Source organism: Mercenaria mercenaria, chromosome 13 (genome assembly GCF_021730395.1).
Source record: "Mercenaria mercenaria strain notata chromosome 13, MADL_Memer_1, whole genome shotgun sequence".
Taxonomy (NCBI): domain Eukaryota; kingdom Metazoa; phylum Mollusca; class Bivalvia; order Venerida; family Veneridae; genus Mercenaria; species Mercenaria mercenaria.
In genome coordinates this window covers 15,630,224-15,647,596 of record NC_069373.1, presented here as the reverse complement: position 1 = coordinate 15,647,596, position 17,373 = coordinate 15,630,224, and the positions used below count along the sequence as shown (strand labels likewise).

The 17,373-nt window shown below is 36.8% G+C and overlaps 1 protein-coding gene across 1 annotated transcript in view; it reads left to right on the top strand.

Annotated features, from left to right (window-relative positions):
- The window catches only part of LOC123529664 (uncharacterized), a 75,022-nt gene that overhangs the window by 34,953 nt on the left and 22,696 nt on the right, over positions 1 to 17,373 (top strand). Inside the window, exons 21-23 of the mRNA XM_053520753.1 lie at positions 15,418 to 15,856; positions 16,076 to 16,405; positions 16,821 to 17,069. Of these exons, the coding sequence (XP_053376728.1) occupies positions 15,418 to 15,856; positions 16,076 to 16,405; positions 16,821 to 17,069 (1,018 nt within the window). The remainder of the gene's footprint in view (positions 1 to 15,417; positions 15,857 to 16,075; positions 16,406 to 16,820; positions 17,070 to 17,373) is intronic.

Genomic DNA, 17,373 nt, shown 5'->3' with positions numbered 1-17,373 from the left:
TTGGTATTTGAACAGGTTTTTCATATATTTATTAAACTTACTTATCATTTTGAGATATATCAATATTCTTGCTAAATATACTGAGCCAAAGTTAGCTTTAAAACTGTGAACAGCGTCGTTTAGGATAAACGCTTTGTCTACATTTCACTCAGCGTAGCACAATCAACAGAGTGAAAGAAATTGACACTCTCGTCCAATCAGGCAGAGTGTTGCATAAATCTTCCATTTTGATAAATTATCTATAATGCGTTATCAAGCAGTTTGATTTGCAAACTGAAGTCACGTGGCATAGGTAACGAAAACGAATTTAGACGGCGTCGCCGAAAAAAAACCCTCCTATGTGCCTTTAATATCATTGGTCTTTTTATGTTGAAACAAAAGATGCAGCCTATCAGAAAATGTGATTTTATGTACACAGTATGTAGTATCTCAAATGGAATATACATGTAACCTTATGTGTGTATTTTTATTTAAGGTAAAATGCACAAGACTTTAATGAAACTTTGATAGAATGAAAATATGACATTTCCAATATACTGACATTTCCCTTTTTCTCCATTATTTTCCGTCTTGTTTCTGCATACTTTTGCTCTTGACTAGGAACTTAGCACTGGGCCAACGTATCCCGAGGGATTCTGCAGATGTTATAACACGAAATGAACATGCGCTAGCGCTATTCTAGCATAAAACGCGTAAAAACTGATAAATGAATACAATGTAGGGATAACGCATGTTTTTTCGTGTTATAACATCTGCAGATTCCCGAGGGATTGGTTGGTAACTGAGCCCGTTAGGGCGAGGGTACCAACGTATCCTGAGGGATTCTGCAAATGTTATAACACGAAATGAACATGCGGTAACGCTATTCTAGCATAAAACGCGTATAATCTGATAAGTGCATACAATGTCTCTCAACGTCTTTAATTTTCCACGAAATGCGCGGGAATGTCTGAGTTGTTTCTTACGTTGACGTCATTTTGTTTTGAATTATCCGTTTTGGGGCCGAATGACGTTTACGCTTTGCCACGGAACGCGCATATATGAAAAGGTGTTATAACAGCACGCGAGCGCGAGAATCTCTCTGTTAACACACGTTTTCTGTCCTGTTAAAACACCCCCGAAAAGTGACAGGAGCAGTTTTATGCTAGAATTACCGTGCAAAATTAATAGCTTTTATCTTGAAAGTACGTAATGCTCAGCAATTGTTTAATTTGAACTATTTTTAAACAACCATTATTTTCCGAAATATTTTTTTTAGTCTTTTGCTCTCAATATTGATCAATATTTTGCGGCTCTTATTTTTTCATATTGAAATGTTATGCGGAATGTAAGAAAATGGGTGATGGTAACTGATGTTATTGGAAATATAGTTGGGTGAAAGGTTACTTGTTCCGATAATTTTCAAATAAAAATTGGGCAGTTTGATTTATAATACCTATTTTCCGTTTCCATTGATAACTTGGTACTTATATACTAACAAGAGATCACAGAGTGATCTTGGCGCCCACCATTGAGTCATTTTTGAATGTTCCAAATTTCAAGACTAGCTCAAGGTCAAAATCAAGGTCAAATTTCATTTCGGTACACAACACTGTGCATGTGGTCCATGCATGTGGTCTAAATTTGAAAGCTGTAGCTTGAGAAATGTGAAAGTAGGTCACTAGATCAATTTCAAGGTCAAAGTTCATTTCGGTATACAAAACTATGTATGTGTTTCAAATTTGGAGGCTGTAGCTTGAGCAATGTGAAAGTAGGTCAATAGGTCAAAATCAAGGTCAAATTTTATTTCGGAACACAAAACTATGCGTGTGGTCCAAATTTGAAGCCTGTACCTTCAAAAATGTGAAAGTAGGTCACTAGGTCAATGTCAAGGTCAAAGTTTTTTTCGGTGTACAAAACTATGCACATGGTCCAAATTTGGAGGCTGTAGCTACAGAAATGTGAAAGTAGGTCACTAGGTCAAAATCAAGGTCAACTCATGTCAAGGTTAATCTTGCCACTCAAAACTATACATGTGGTCCAAATTTGAATGGTGTAGGTTATTGACAAGAAGATTTTAAAAGCTTTTCCCTATATAAGTCTATATGAACCATGTGACCCCCGGGGCGGGGCCATATTTGACCCTAGGGGAATAATTTGAACAAACTTGATAGAGAACCACTAATTGATGCTACATTACAAATATCATATCAATGCTACATATCAAATACCAAAGCCCTAGGCTCTGTGGTTTTGGACAAGAAGATTTTCAAAGTTTTTCCCTTAGGCTATATAAATCTATGTAAATTATAAAAATAAACAAAGGGCTATAACTCACTCAAAATTTGTTGAACCAGTCTGATTTTCAGGGGGACACAACTAGGGTACCAATACATCATTCTGACAAAGTTTGGTCAAAATCCCCCCAGTAGTTTCTGAGGAGATGAGATAACGAGAAATTGTTAACGGACGGAAGCACGTCAAACTACGGACGCAGAGGGATTTGAATAGCCCACCATCTGATGATGATGATGGGCTAAAAATATGCTCTAAAATTGTTCAAATTTCTGTAGAAAATATTGATTTCTTGAATCAAATTAATGTTACCATCCCGTAACCTATATAACTAAATGTAATATTAAAAGGCGTTGACACTGCTCTGTCTAAGGAAAACAGCTTCAGTTTTTTATCTGTATTTTAACACTATCCATGAGAATGATAATTGCAAGCACAATGATTTTTCTATAAAAATGTCAGACCAGAGGTACTGCTGTTAGTTATTTAAGCTTTGAAATTTGTTGAAATAAATGCAGATAACACGAACATATTACTTAATTACTTTAGAAATAAAATGTTTTGTAGTTACACTAAACGAGACAGATACATTTTATTTAACATTTTTCTACGAAATTACGATAAAAAAACAAAATATAATATATTTTAAACATCTCTATTGCCATAGTAACTTTAAACAATAAGACATATAGGGTGCCATGTAAAGTGTTTGGTATTCTGCTTGTAATATTACCCTAATATTCAATGCCGGTCATTAACAGAATGGCACTAAAGCCGTCGAAAAGCCCATTGTTATACATGTTTCCAAAAGAGAGAAAATGCGTTACCATGGAAACACGAGCCCCGTGACATATACATTTAAAGCTTATATTAGATAGCTAACGCGCATAGCCCGGCCGCTTAGCTCAATAGGGAGAGCGCAGATCTACGGATCGCGGGGTCGTGAGTTCGATCCCCGGGCGGAGCGTATGTTCTCCGTGACGATTTGATAAAAGACATTGTGTCTGCAATCATTCGTCCTCCACCTCTGATTCATGTGGGGAAGTTGGCAGTTACTTGCAGAGAATAGGTTTGTACTGGTACAGAATCCAGGAACACAGGTTAGGTTAACTGTCCGCCGTTACATAACTGAAATACTGTTGAAAAACGGCGTTAAACCCAAAACTAACAAACTAAGCTAACGCGCATGCTAGTAAAATAATCAACTACGCAGACTTCTACGGATACCAGTGAAATAGAAAAACACTGAAAACTGTTAAATATTCGTATTTTTCCTTCTTCTTTCTATATAAAATACCCTTGGAGGGTCATGTACTTCAAACCTGGATACAAGTTGTACTTGAACGAACAGAGATAAACGAACTTTAGACTGTTGCAGCTAAAACATTAAATAACACGAAGTACAATTAGTGTTTGAAATTATTTTTTGTCCAGTGGCATTGCAGTACTTTTCAAATTTTCAGGAAATTTATTTTAGTAAATCAGCATTAACTTGCAGTCGTTTATTTATCAGGTTAGTCATGTGTACAGAAGGGACAAGAGGTGTGTTATTGATTTTATTTGCTCTGACGTCATCCGAAAACAAAAAATAATTTCAAACACTAAATAGGTTAGTGTTTATTAATGTGCATTTACAAAACTTAATCAGCCTCGCGGCTGCGCCGCTCGTAGCTAATTAAACTTTGTAAATACACATTCTTAAGGACCACAATGGAAATAAGAGTTTATTTTAACTCTTTTTTGTGTAATCCTTAACATATAATGTTGATTGACATGGCTATATTAATTCATACATGTTTGTTTATTGTTTGATTGTATGTTTTAATTATAAGTCGCCATGTAAATTGTACATTTTATGTTGAAATAAATCTATCTATCTATCTAATAAACACTAACCTATACTAAATTGCTATGGCTCAACTAATTTGAATTTACCCTATTATATACTACCTCCAAATATCTGATGTGTTTACTAAACCTATGTACGTAATAATCTACATATCGATTTCAACCATAATATTTGCGTCTATTTAACTGTGACAGTGTTTTTTTTTATAAATTCGAGTATGCAATTTTACTGGATTTACTGGTAGAAGCAGGTAAGTGTTACTGTAAAACAATATGAATTGTACAATTAAATTCATACAAATACAAAGCACTCAAAGGTTTCGTATTTTTTAAATCGTATAAAATGACTTCTATTTTTAGCTGTACGATAACTTCTGAAACACTTCCTCATACATATCTTGGGTCGTGCGCTACATAATGTTTGTCAACTGTCTCTTTCAAAGTCTGTTCTTATTTTATTATTTTATTCATAAGATATTAATAGGATACTGTAAGATTTTCTTCAACAATCCTAATTATAACTAAACTGAATATGTATACCTCTAAGATCGTAAAGATACGTAAAAAAATGATCATATCAGACACTTAGAAACTTATGCTAAATTTGCATCCCGTTTGGGAAGTAAACTCATTTTTTAATGTCATATTTAGGGCCATCGTGCTATCGCTGTCGCCTCAGGTACACGCGATGCCATGACAGTACGATGACACGATGGTGATGTCACGACAGTACGATAGCACGATGGTGATGGAGCGAAGGCACGATGACGAAGACGTGATACTACGATGATATGATGGTGATGGAGCAATGCTACGACAGCACGATGACGAAGACACGATATTACGTTGCGTCTCCGTCATCGTACCTTCGCTCCATCATCACTGTCCTATCGTACTATCGTGTCAGCACCATCGTGTCATCGCTGTCGTGTCATCGCCTTCGTGTCGTGTTATCGCATTCGTAGCGAAGACGCGATACTACGATGACACGATGGTGATGAAGCGATGCTTTATCATCGTGCCTTCGCTCCATCATCATCGTGCTATCGTACTCTTGTGTCATCACCATCGTGTTATCACTGTCGAGTTACCGCCATTGAGCTTAAAAGTGAAAACTGCCCATCAAATTTTGTGTCCGGAGCATAATTAAATAACCGTGCAAGATATTGACCTCAAACTTCAATTATTTGGCATGAAGGAAGGTGGTGATGTGACGATGTGCAGAGCACATAAGCCGGGTCTATAGGTCAAAGGTTAAGGTCACAAAAAAGGTTAAATCTATCTGTCATATTTCATGTCCTTGACCTTTTCCCTACAGACCCGGATCATGTTTGTTACACATCGTCACATCATCATCTACCTACATGCCAAGTTTGAAGTCAATACCTTTCATGGTAATTTAGTTATGCTTCGGACACAAAATTTGATGGATAGTTTTGACCCATATGGAAAAATTAGACCCATCGTGAAAATCACCACAAAAGCCGATAATAAGTTTGGCCAGGTAAATCTACTGTTGAGACTGTTCGCTAGTTTTCGCTAGTTTTCGGCCTACTCCGTATTTTAGGCCGATGTCTAACAAGTAATCCTTTCTTCGCCAATGTACCGTTACATTAATACTTTTGATCATATAAATTAAGTCTAATTTACAGTGATTGCAAAAATTAGAAAATAAATTGGAACTAATCGGAACCTAAATGGTATTTCGTGGATTAATCAGAATATCTTTATAACGGTATTCTCAACAAACACATTATTGTATCATAGCTCGGTGTTTTTTCTTAACAAATTTGGTGCAGGTAAATCGTATACACTGAGTACAGGCTGCGGTAACTAAAAGTGTGCAGGTATTTAATACCCGCACGCTAGTTACCGCACTGTTGGGTAGTAAAGTATGCCAGCATGTCTGGAACAGTATACAGCGAAGTGTATTTTATTGATTTTCTACTCTCGCATTGGTTTATTTTACCTGGGCTTTACACATTTGTAAAGCAAGGATTTTAAGTATACACTGAACTGCTGTATATGGCAATGTGGAACGCCTACAACTACCATATATGGATGGCTATGATACAAAACAGAAAGAACATTAAAACTCTCGGGTAAACGATTTATACTCGGGGGCTACGCCCCCTCGTACAAATCGTTTACCCTCGAGTTACAATGCTCTTTCTATTACTTATAAAACCGGACAATCACTTTGCAAAAATAATTTCTACTATTTTACATTCAGATGGAAGCTCGCTTTTATAATACTTTGTTTGATGATCATGATTATGAAATAAAAGTTTTAAATAGTTTTTTTTTGTGTAATCAAATAACTGCACATTTATTATTATGTCGTGAGCGGCGAATCTTATGCCAGCTCGAAGATCGAAATTCACTTCATAACTTGTCGAATTTTGATCCAAAGCTACCCCTGAAGATCGAAAAACGTCAAATTTCAAAATAGCTTTTAATTTCGGGCCAGCTCAATGATCGAAATTCATAATATTATTCCAAAAGCCAAATTTCGATCTTGTATTGAATGAGCAGCCTGTTCAAAGATTGATATTGATTTTTTTTAAAGTCAAATATCGAGCAAGCAATTACTGTCGAGCCAGCTCGAAAATCGTACTTCAATTTTTAAAAAGCTGAATTTCAATATAATACTAAAACTGCGATCTGCTCAAGATCATAATTCAAAGATTAAAAATCTTTCCAAGGTCGGATATATCGAAATTCAAGTTTTAAAAATCTGAATAGATTATTCCCGGTATTATATTTCAAGCCTGCTCGAATTTCCAAAGCAATCGAATTTAAAACTTGGATTGAATGTGAAACAAACTTTTGAAACAGCTGGATTTCGATCTCGCTCAACGTTTCGAAAATCTAGCACTTCATGTCGAACAAGTTCGAAAATCAAAGTCAAATTTTCAGTCTGAATGTCGATCAGGTATTGAATTAAGAGCCATTTTAAATAACGCATTTTTTTTTCAAAAATGCCGATTGACTAGAAATTCATGCTAGCTCAAAATATTTAGTTTCGTTTATACTAATTTAATCAGTTTAGCTCGATTGTGATGAAAGCTTCAAACTTATTGTAACCGCTCTCGAGTCCGCTTCCTGGAAAAGCCAGTACTGGTGTCATATGAGAAGTCATGGTCATGACCCCAGTGGGACTCGAACACACGACCCCTCCTTTGAGCGGCTGACACATTATCCACTAGACCACCGCTCCCCTCAAAATATTCGAATTTCGATCTTCCTGCTGGCTCTAATTTCAATTCTGCCTTGAAATTCGATAATTTTTTTAAATTTTAATTTCGATTTCCGAGTTGATGCGAAATTCAATGTGAGCGAAATTCAACGTCATCCTTTCGAAAATTTGAATTTCGATCTTCTACTTCTAACTTGTCCAAAATATGGCGCATCAAATTTCAACGTTTTGAAACTTTTAAGTCTTTTTTCTTCTTCTTACATGCTCGAAATTTAATTCAAGCTCGAAATCAGTTCCTTAAGATTTCCGTTTTCGACAGACTCGATGTTCAATGCTGACTCGAATAAAACACTGAACATTTCAGTTTCGAGCTTCGAGCAAGATCTAAATTCGATGCAAACTCGAAATTCTTCTTTTTGAAATTTTGAATTTCGATCCTCAAGCTGTTTAAAATTGACTATTGGCTATATATAAAATTATATTATGAAGCGTCCACTAATTTATAAATCCGTACATGTGTGCAGTTTAGCGGATGAGCAGAAATCAATTTTTATCGTTAAGGAGCTTAAATTCTGTAAGAATTGACGGAAATATACGAGAATGTTCGAGTCTTTCCGATAACGAAAAAAAAAACTATACTCATCTGCAAAATGCTTAAAAACTATTTTCTTCTTCACCTAGAAAACTGAAGTTAATATAAAACAATAGTTAAATGAATATAGATTACCACGTCGTTTGCAATCGTCTTCAAGGGCAAGTAAGAATCTATTTATTCTTTGTTAAACAGACGAAATTTCAGCAAATTATCCATATTTTACTATGTATCTAATTGTAGGTAGACCGACAGTAAGTATACACAAAAAAGACCATTTTCTTTTAAATTCATTTTAAAAATAAAATATTCATAAGAAAGGCAATGCATTGAATATTATCACATCGTTTGCAAAGCTAAAATACCTATAATACTTTTTCCATAGATTTAAATAAAGTAAAGGGCTCCTTCTTTGCGCTATATAAAATATTTTCACTCTCGCGAAAAATCGATGGGTCTAATTTTCCCATATGTTTAAGCTCAATTTGTGACCTTGACCTTAAACCCACAGGGCCAATTCAAGCGCTCTGCAAATTGACACATCGCTATGTACCTATGTGTCAATTTAAAAGTCAAAACCTTTAATGGTTGTAAAGTTATATTGTCCCTTTTCTGTGCCAAGCAGCATCTGTATTTCCATTTATATGTACCCAGACAAAAACAATCCCTAATACTGGAATAAATGCTTTATATACTTTTGTTTGCGCATGTAAGACAGGAAGGCGATAACACAACAGCGATATCACGATGGTGATAACACGATAGCACGATGATGATTGAGCGTAGGCACGATGACGAAGACGGGAAGTAATATCGCGTCTTCGTCAACGTGCTGTCGTAGAATCGCTCCATCACCATCGTGTCATCATAGTATCGCGTCTTTGCCACGAAGGCGATAACACGACAGCGACGGCACGAAGGCGATAACACGACATTACGATAGCACGATGATGATGGAGCGATGGCACGATTACGAAGTAATATCGCGTCTTTGTCATCGCGCTGTCGTAGCATCGCTCCATTACCATCGTGTCATCGTAGTATCGCGTCTTCGTAATCGTATCTTTTCGTCTTCGTCATCGTGCCTTCGCTCCATCACCATCGTGCTATCGTACTGTCGTGTCATCACCATCGTATTGCCGTGGCATCGCGCGCATCTGAGGCGACAGCGATATCACGATGGCCCTAACGGGACACAAAAGGCCCGGTGCGTAAGAATATACGCGATATCTTAAAATGAAATGGTCAAAGGTAAACACGCTGTTTTTCACTATTTTAACATTCTCGAAACACATTCGCACTACGTCATATTATTAAGGCAGAATGTGTGTATTTCAGTAAAAATTTGGTAAGGTTTTATTGTTAGCCAACAATTGCCAAGTTATGTGCCCTTGATTCAGAAATTACCGCCATTAACTTACTAACACAGTGTACAGAAACTAAATTTGGTTCAGTTCATCTCTTATGTTGGTTATTGCGTGCATCAATAGAGCAAGTATCCAAGGGACAATTTTCCGGTTACAACAAGGGTAAATCATTTGAGTTATTTGAGAAATATCTAAAATGCCTTCTCTTTTGATATAATTCCACATATATCCGCCAAACTGTGTTTTAACTGTACTTTATCTTGACAAACATAATATGTAATCATTTTACTTAAGAATTATGTCCTTGATATATAGTACATTGATAGACGAGATAAGATTATTTAATGCGTTTTTATCCTTAACATGGTATAAATTTTCTTCTTATCAGGTTCATGAAAAGTAATTATCAGTTATAGCGCATTTCATTATTCAATAGAAAAACTTAGAGGAGTATTTTAAAAGTACACATGTTAATATGTACATTGATCAATGTGGCTTTTATTTTATACAATGTCTTTCACACTTGCGATATAGAAATTGTTCATATTTTCTAATAAAAAAATATCGTTATTTCATAAATTAACTGTTTAATGGCGTGATGTTCTTTGCTGTCTTTCGGAAATTATTAGAGGAATACATTGCACAGGCAGATAACACGAACACTTTATTATTTTTTAACTTTATGTTATTCAATTTTGAAACATGCCTAGGGTTTGAAAGAAATTAGTAAGTATATTGTAATCATCATAAATCGTCATTTCCTGCATAAGATTTTAATAGTCTGACTTAGCCCTTTAGTCAGACCGTAAAGGTAAAACAAGGCTCTCGAAATTCCATCACTGAGGCTCCGGCAATACCACCTATGATTTTCATGCGATTCTCGCAATACTGCCTTTGAGGTTCTCGCTATACCGCCTATTATTTTCATGCGATTCCGCCTGTGAGGTTCTCGCATTACTGCCTGTGAGGTTCTCGCAACACCGCCTATGATTTTAATGCGAATCCGCCTGTGAGGTTCTCGCAATTCTGCCTGTGAGGCTCTCGCAATACCGCCTGTGAGTTTCACGCGAATGCGCCTGTGAGGCTCTCGCAATACCGCCTATGATTTTCATGCGATTCCGCCTGTGAGGTTCTCGCAATTCTGCCTGTGAGGCTCTCGCAATACCGCCTGTGAGTTTCACGCAATTCCGCCTGTGAGGCTCACGCATTTCCACCTGTGAGTTTCTCGCATTACCGCCTGTGTGACTCTCGCAATACCGCCTGTGAGTTTCACGCAGTTCCGCCTGTGAGGCTCTCGCAATTCTGCCTGTTAGTTCCACACAATTCCGCCTGTGAGGTTCTCGAAAATCAACCTGTAAGGTTCTCTCGATTCCGCCTGTGAGGTTCACGCAATACCGCCTGTGAGTTTCACGCAATTCCGCCTGTGAGGTTCTCGCAATACTGCCTGTAAGTTTCACGCACTTCTTCCTGTGAGGTTCTTGCTATTCCACCATTGAAGCTCTCGCAATACCGCCTTTGAGTTTCTTGCAATTTTGCCTATGAGGCTCTCACAATACCGCCTGTGATGTTCTCGCAATACCGCCTGTGAGGTTCTCGCAATTCTGCCTACGAAGCTCTCGCAATACTGCCTGTGAGTTTCACGCAATACCGCCTGTGAGGCTCTCGTAATTCCGCCTGTGATTTTCACGCAATACCGCCTGTGAATTTCACGCAATTCCGCCTGTAAGGCTCTCGCAATACCGCCTGTGAGTTTCAAGCAATTACGCCTGTAAGGCTCTAGCAATACCGCCTGTGAGTTTCACGCACTTCCGCCTGTGAGGTTCTTGCTATTCCACCATTGAAGCTCTCGCAATACCGCCTTTGAGGTTCTTGCAATTTTGCCTATGAGGCTCTCAAAATACCGCCTGTGATGTTCTCGCAATACCGCCTGTGAGGTTCTCGCAATTCTGCCTGTGAGGCTGTCGCAATACTGCCCGTGAGTTTCGCGCAATTCCCCTGTGAGGCTCTCACAATTCCGCCTGTGATTTTCACACTATACCGTCTGTGAGTTTCACGCAATACCGCCTGTGAGGTTCTCGCGATTCCGCCTGTGAGGTTCACGCAGTACCGCCTGTGCGTTTCACGCAATTTCGCCTGTGAGGTTCTCGCAATACTGCCTGTAAGTTTCACGCACTTCCGCCTGTGAGGTTCTTGCTATTCCACCATTGAAGCTCTCGCAATACCGCCTTTGAGGTTCTTGCAATTTTGCCTATGAGGCTCTCACAATACCGCCTGTGATGTTCTCGCAATACCGCCTGTGAGGTTCTCGCAATTCTGACTGTGAGGCTGTCGCAATACTGCCCGTGAGTTTCGCGCAATTCCCCTGTGAGGTTCTCGCAATTCTGTCCATGAGGCTGTAGCATTACCGCCTGTGAATTTCACGCAATACAGCCTGTGAGGCTCTCATGATTCCGCCTGTGATTTTCACGCAATATCGCCTGTGAGTTTCAAGCAATTCCGCCTGTAAGGCTCTCGCAATACCGCCTGTGAGTTTCACGCAATTACACCAGTTAGGTTCTCGCAATTCCACCTTTGAGGCTTTCACGCAATACCGCCTGTAAGGTTCTTGCAATTATGCCTGTGATGCTCTCGTAATACCGCCTGTGAGGTTCTTGCAATTCTGCTTGTGATGCTCTCGCAATACCGCCTGTGAGGTTCTTGCAATTCTGCCTGTGAGGCTCTCGCAATTCCGCCCGTGAGGTTCTTGCAATTCTGCCTGTGAGGCTCTCGCAGTACCGCCTGTAAGGTTCTTGCGATTGTTTCTGTGAGGCTCTCGCAATATCGCCTGTGAGGTTCTCGCAATTCTTCCTGTGAGGCTCTCGCAATACCGCCTGTGATTTTCACGCGATTCCGCCTGTTAGGTTCTCGCAATTCTGCCTGTGAAACTGTTGCAATTCCGGCTTCTGAATAGTAAACAGGTTTTACTCTAGCGTCGAAACATAAATGTTCTACACTTCAAGACACGTAGTCGACCAATATAATGAGACAGTGCTTCCGGGAAATCTACCATAAACTTTTATCTTTAATAAGAGAGAGAGAGAGAGAGAGGAGGGGGGGGGGGGGAGAGAGGGAGTGAGAAAGAGAGAGAGAGATTTTGTCCTCGTTATTATACTCGTATAAGGAAGTAAATTACATTTGATCAAGTGATTTGAATGACCATCCTTTCGTTCGCCAATCATAATTATGTACTTGTTACAAGGAAGAGAAAGAATGGGACGACAGTGTAACAGTTTCATATTCTATGAACACATGAGGAAATTATATGTCTTTATTGTCCACTCCATCCTGTATCATTCTTTTTAATTTAATATACTTACTATGAATCAAAGTCTGTTCCTTGAATTCCAGTCTTTTATCTAAAGAAAACGTATGTCCAGTACTGATACGGGCAACTAATTTCACAGGAAATCTGTCTGTACTATAAAAGTGTTTAAGTGAACTGATGCCTTAAGATAAAGGCAGAATGCGTGTTAGCATTTAAAGGATATTTGACCTGAGTTTTTTTTTCAATCACAATGCGTATTATTCACGAATCCATAACTTATAGCCACTATAAGGCAGAAATGTTATTAAAACGCTCATTGATATGTCAGTATCAAACAGAATTGATCCGTTTTAAATGTTGCATCTGTCTGAAAGTGCAAAGAAACGAGTTGAAAGGTATAAGCTCGAGCACGCTGCCACAAGGGAGATCTCAGTTATCTTCAGAATTTCTCCTTATCTAAAAATATAATCACAGTAATGAAATTAAGCGTGTGTATCTTTTTTTTTAATTTTCGTCCAGTAAAAGAGCTTTGCAGACTGACATTTCAATAAATAAGTGCATACCCGATTATATGTATATGCTATTCGAAAAGCTATTATACATAAATATATCTGTTTGAACTTGAATAATTAATCAAACATTTAAAATCGTCTTCTTTTATCATCCATTCTAATATCAAGTTTCAAATCAATGAGAAAACTTGCAAAACGTATATATGTGATTCAATTTAAAGTTTACATTTTACATAAATGTTAAAGGTTTAACAGATAAAGTTTATAGAACGCTTTCTGTGTGTCAACGGATCTTGTTTAACTGTCGTACTCTTTATTTTGTATTTCCATATCCTTATCGTCTATGTGTATTGGTAAACAGGAAGTTTTAACATATCTTTATTACGTGCATGTATAGGATTTAGTTTATGGACATTAATATTGTATATTTATGTTAAACTTATACTCGTTAAGTATTTGTTTAAACTTGTTAAATGGATTTCAGAGTCCCGTTTCAAGAAAGTGCGTAAGTTTTATTCTAAGTTCACTCCCAAGTTATATCTTAAAACCCATATCCTGCTAAATTTCTATAATGAACTTGTCTATTTTTTGAAATTGGACAGTGCCATTAACTGTTAAAATGGGTGCTTACCAAAACGATACTGACTGAGAATAGCATAAAGTGCAGATCATCATCAGATTGCACGGATATGCAAGCTGATCATGATCTTAGCTGCTCGCAAAGGCAGAATCGATCTTGTCCAGCATGGTAAGAGTTAAGGACCGGTCGCGTTCGGATCATTTCAGCATTATTGTTATACAAAATAGGTATCAAAATTATATTATACGTGCATAAAAGATAGATAGGAATATTAGATTGTACGACAGTATGTTTAAAGTCAGTTATTTCACTATTTTAATTTAAGGGTTGTAAGCTACAATGCAGAAGAGCTTTTCAAAGAAAGTCGAAGAGGAAGGTAGACATTACCGAAAAAATTCCACCTGTCAAATTTTGTACTTAGTTTTCGCTATCTGTCAGATCAGTTTTACCATTCCTTTTTTCATGTAAGGCGTTCTTGTTAATAAATTGGTGGGACCTTGTTGTACATAACGTTACAATAAATGTTAATAGTTGCGCTTAAAGTGTTTTGAAGAGGTCACCGAAGTAATGCAAGAATTTCTATTGTACTAGTAGGGGAATTTAAACGCGATCTGAAGGCAAAAGAAAAGTTCTTAGGGGTAAAGAAAAATATTGTGTCAAGTCATTACGTTATCTGTTGTGGGAAGAAGTTAATTTTGTCACTCATCAAAAATTCAAATTGTTTCACCATTTTAAAACAAAATTTAATGAGCATCGTACGTATTAACTAAAATTGTTTCACAAATGAGAAAAAATAAGATTTTTTTAACAGTCGTAAGTTTTTATACAGAATTTATTTAAGGTCGATTGTGAAGGAAGTTCTACAACTTATATTAATCACTCTCGACACCTCATTCCTGATGGAATCCATCGCCAAAAGAGTTTGAGAGAAGAGGCCACTTTCCCTTTTAATGCTGAGCGCCAAGCAAGGGAGGTACTGGTACCATTTTTCACGTCTTTGGTATGACGCGGCCGGGGATCGAACCTACAAAAATCTATTCGAGTCGAATACAAGCGCCGATCGAGTTGCAAAATTTTATAAAAAATATTATAATATTGATTGCAATGACTAATTTCAATGCATTTTTATTTTTTTATCACATGAACGTGCAAAATAATCCCTTGGTTCAATAATTTTAATGAATTCGCCCTTAACACGTGTTAAATCAAAAGGTGATTTTTAACTTGTTCTGAACGTATATGAAGTTTTTAATTATCGAATATATTTAAAGTACAATATTGTTTTAGAAACATATTGTTTTTAATTATATTGTAGTTTAAGTTCATTTTTTATGGGTTTTTTTGTTTGTTGAGTCACGAGGAAAAAATGTTGTTTTTTTTCTTTGTCTTAGATATCATTATATTTTGATAGATAAAAATTATAAAAAATGAGCAATAGGTTTCATCGCAGATACAGACAATATAAAATTGCAAGCAGTATAGCAAAAAACAAAGACTTACAAAATGAATTAAATCAATACTTTTTAAAATCATATGAAGTGTTTACCCGTCATAGTTTTCTTTTGAGACACTCTCCAGGTTCGCCCTTCTTGTATAACATAACTTCTATTAATGGATTTCTTCTCGTGGCAAAAATAGTGCAGAAAAATGCAATTGAGGACATTTGCTATTAGAAGTCTGATGTACCCTAGTCAAAATCCTTACTTAAGTACGAGTTGTGGTGTCCTTGCTTTTCAGCTAGCTATATCAATACAATACAGATAGTATTATAGGCGCCAGAAGTATTGAACAACTTACAATGATGTCTGCAAATGACAAACAGCCTACGCCTTGTAGCGATTATGATACGCCGAAGACAATTAGACCAGTTAATGATGTTCAGACTGCATCAACAATTTCAACAACTGAATCAGATGCGACATTGCCGCCGGCAACATTTACACCCAAAAATGCGACGCCTTCAAGTTCCAATGTTGAAAGCAAAACTACTGAAACAAAAGGCGGTGAACCATCTTTGCATGGACAACAGCCAGTATTACATGAGCAGAAATATGTTCCATCAACAGATGATTCAGGTTATTTAATTATGAACCCGAAAGAAAGACCTGAATCAGACAACCCGAAAGAAAGACCTGAATCAGACTCTGATACGCAAGACATTACTTCCTCGCCGGACAGTGGTATGTTTCAATTTAAATGAGCTTTTTTACATATCGGAAATTCAAAAAACTTGTAAACGTTTGGAGAAAGATGGCATGGTTTTCTTTCGAAATTTCTTCATTTTATGTTATTATCATTTTTGTATTTTCCAAGAGTAGTGAGTTTTTGAAGAATAAATATATTACATATGATATCAGATATTTGATAAAATATGTCGATGTTTCATTTTTTTTTTGTAGGTCACGTTTATGAAGTTATAGATGAAGAAAAGCTTGATCCATCAGCGTTAGTACCTGATACTCCACCACCACTACCGACACGGGTATCTAAACCTGACAAACTGTTGCGACCCCTACGTATTGTTGATTACTCGGAACCGAAAAAGGAGCAAGTGAGCATGGTACCGGAATGCAGACAAATATTAATACAAGGAATCCCAGTAAGCATGTCAATTAAAGACGTGGGTTTGAATTTTGAAACAGAAATGCTAACTGTGGATGACGGTTTTGATGACATTAAGGTTGATAGAACGCATAGGGAAGCCGTAATAACAATGAAGAACACGAGAGGTATTTAAAGTTGACTTTGGTACTTGGGTTGTCGCGTTGAAACAGTGATCGTACTGAAAAGCTTTCTTTTAGAAATGCAGTTGAAAGTTATTTAATAGCTTTGAAATGAATAGGTATCTATCTTTTGTAAATCAACTCTTTATTAACATATAATATAATCAAAACTACAAAATGTCTGCGCATTTAACAGAGAAAATTAAATTAAATACAATAAATGGCATTTAACGTTACGAGTTTCAAATGTCATGTTCTAATTCCAAAAACGTTAATTTTATAAGTAACAAATTTTCTAAATGTAATAAATCTATAGCATGAAACATGGGGTTTTAATAAGAAAACAAATATGCATTTTCATTTCTCTTCACCTGCAAATTTCATTAATATATATGAAAACTAAATGTGTTTCTTAAAACAGCTGCAAATGATTTGTTAAAGAGGGCAGAATCAGGAGAAAAGTTTGTCCTTCAAGGCAACGAGGTGTCTGTTTCACCATATCATCAAGCACCAACAGATCCTTTGAAGATATACATACTGGGATTGACAGATGACACAACAACTGATGATACTTCAAAATATATAGAAAAAATATGCGGAATGCGGCCTTTGGATGTAATCAAAGGGGATAAATCTGAAATCGCCCTACTACGTTTTGATAAACCTCCAGGTAAAACAACTTAACTAATTCATAACTTGTTGATACACATCTTTAATTAGGATTGATCCTTTTCTCGAAATGAACGGTTTATACATTGATATTGGTACTGAAACTTGCATTCATTTTATGTTTTATTTGTAGTATTTTAGAGCTGATATATCTATATCATACATTTTTGATATATACGTGTTGTACTTTAATCAACCCGCCTTATACCCCAGTTAAACATACGGTGCGGATAGCTACGTCTAGCCACGAATAGAAACATAGTAATCAGTATCGATCCGTACCTGGCCGTACCTCGAAGTAGTAA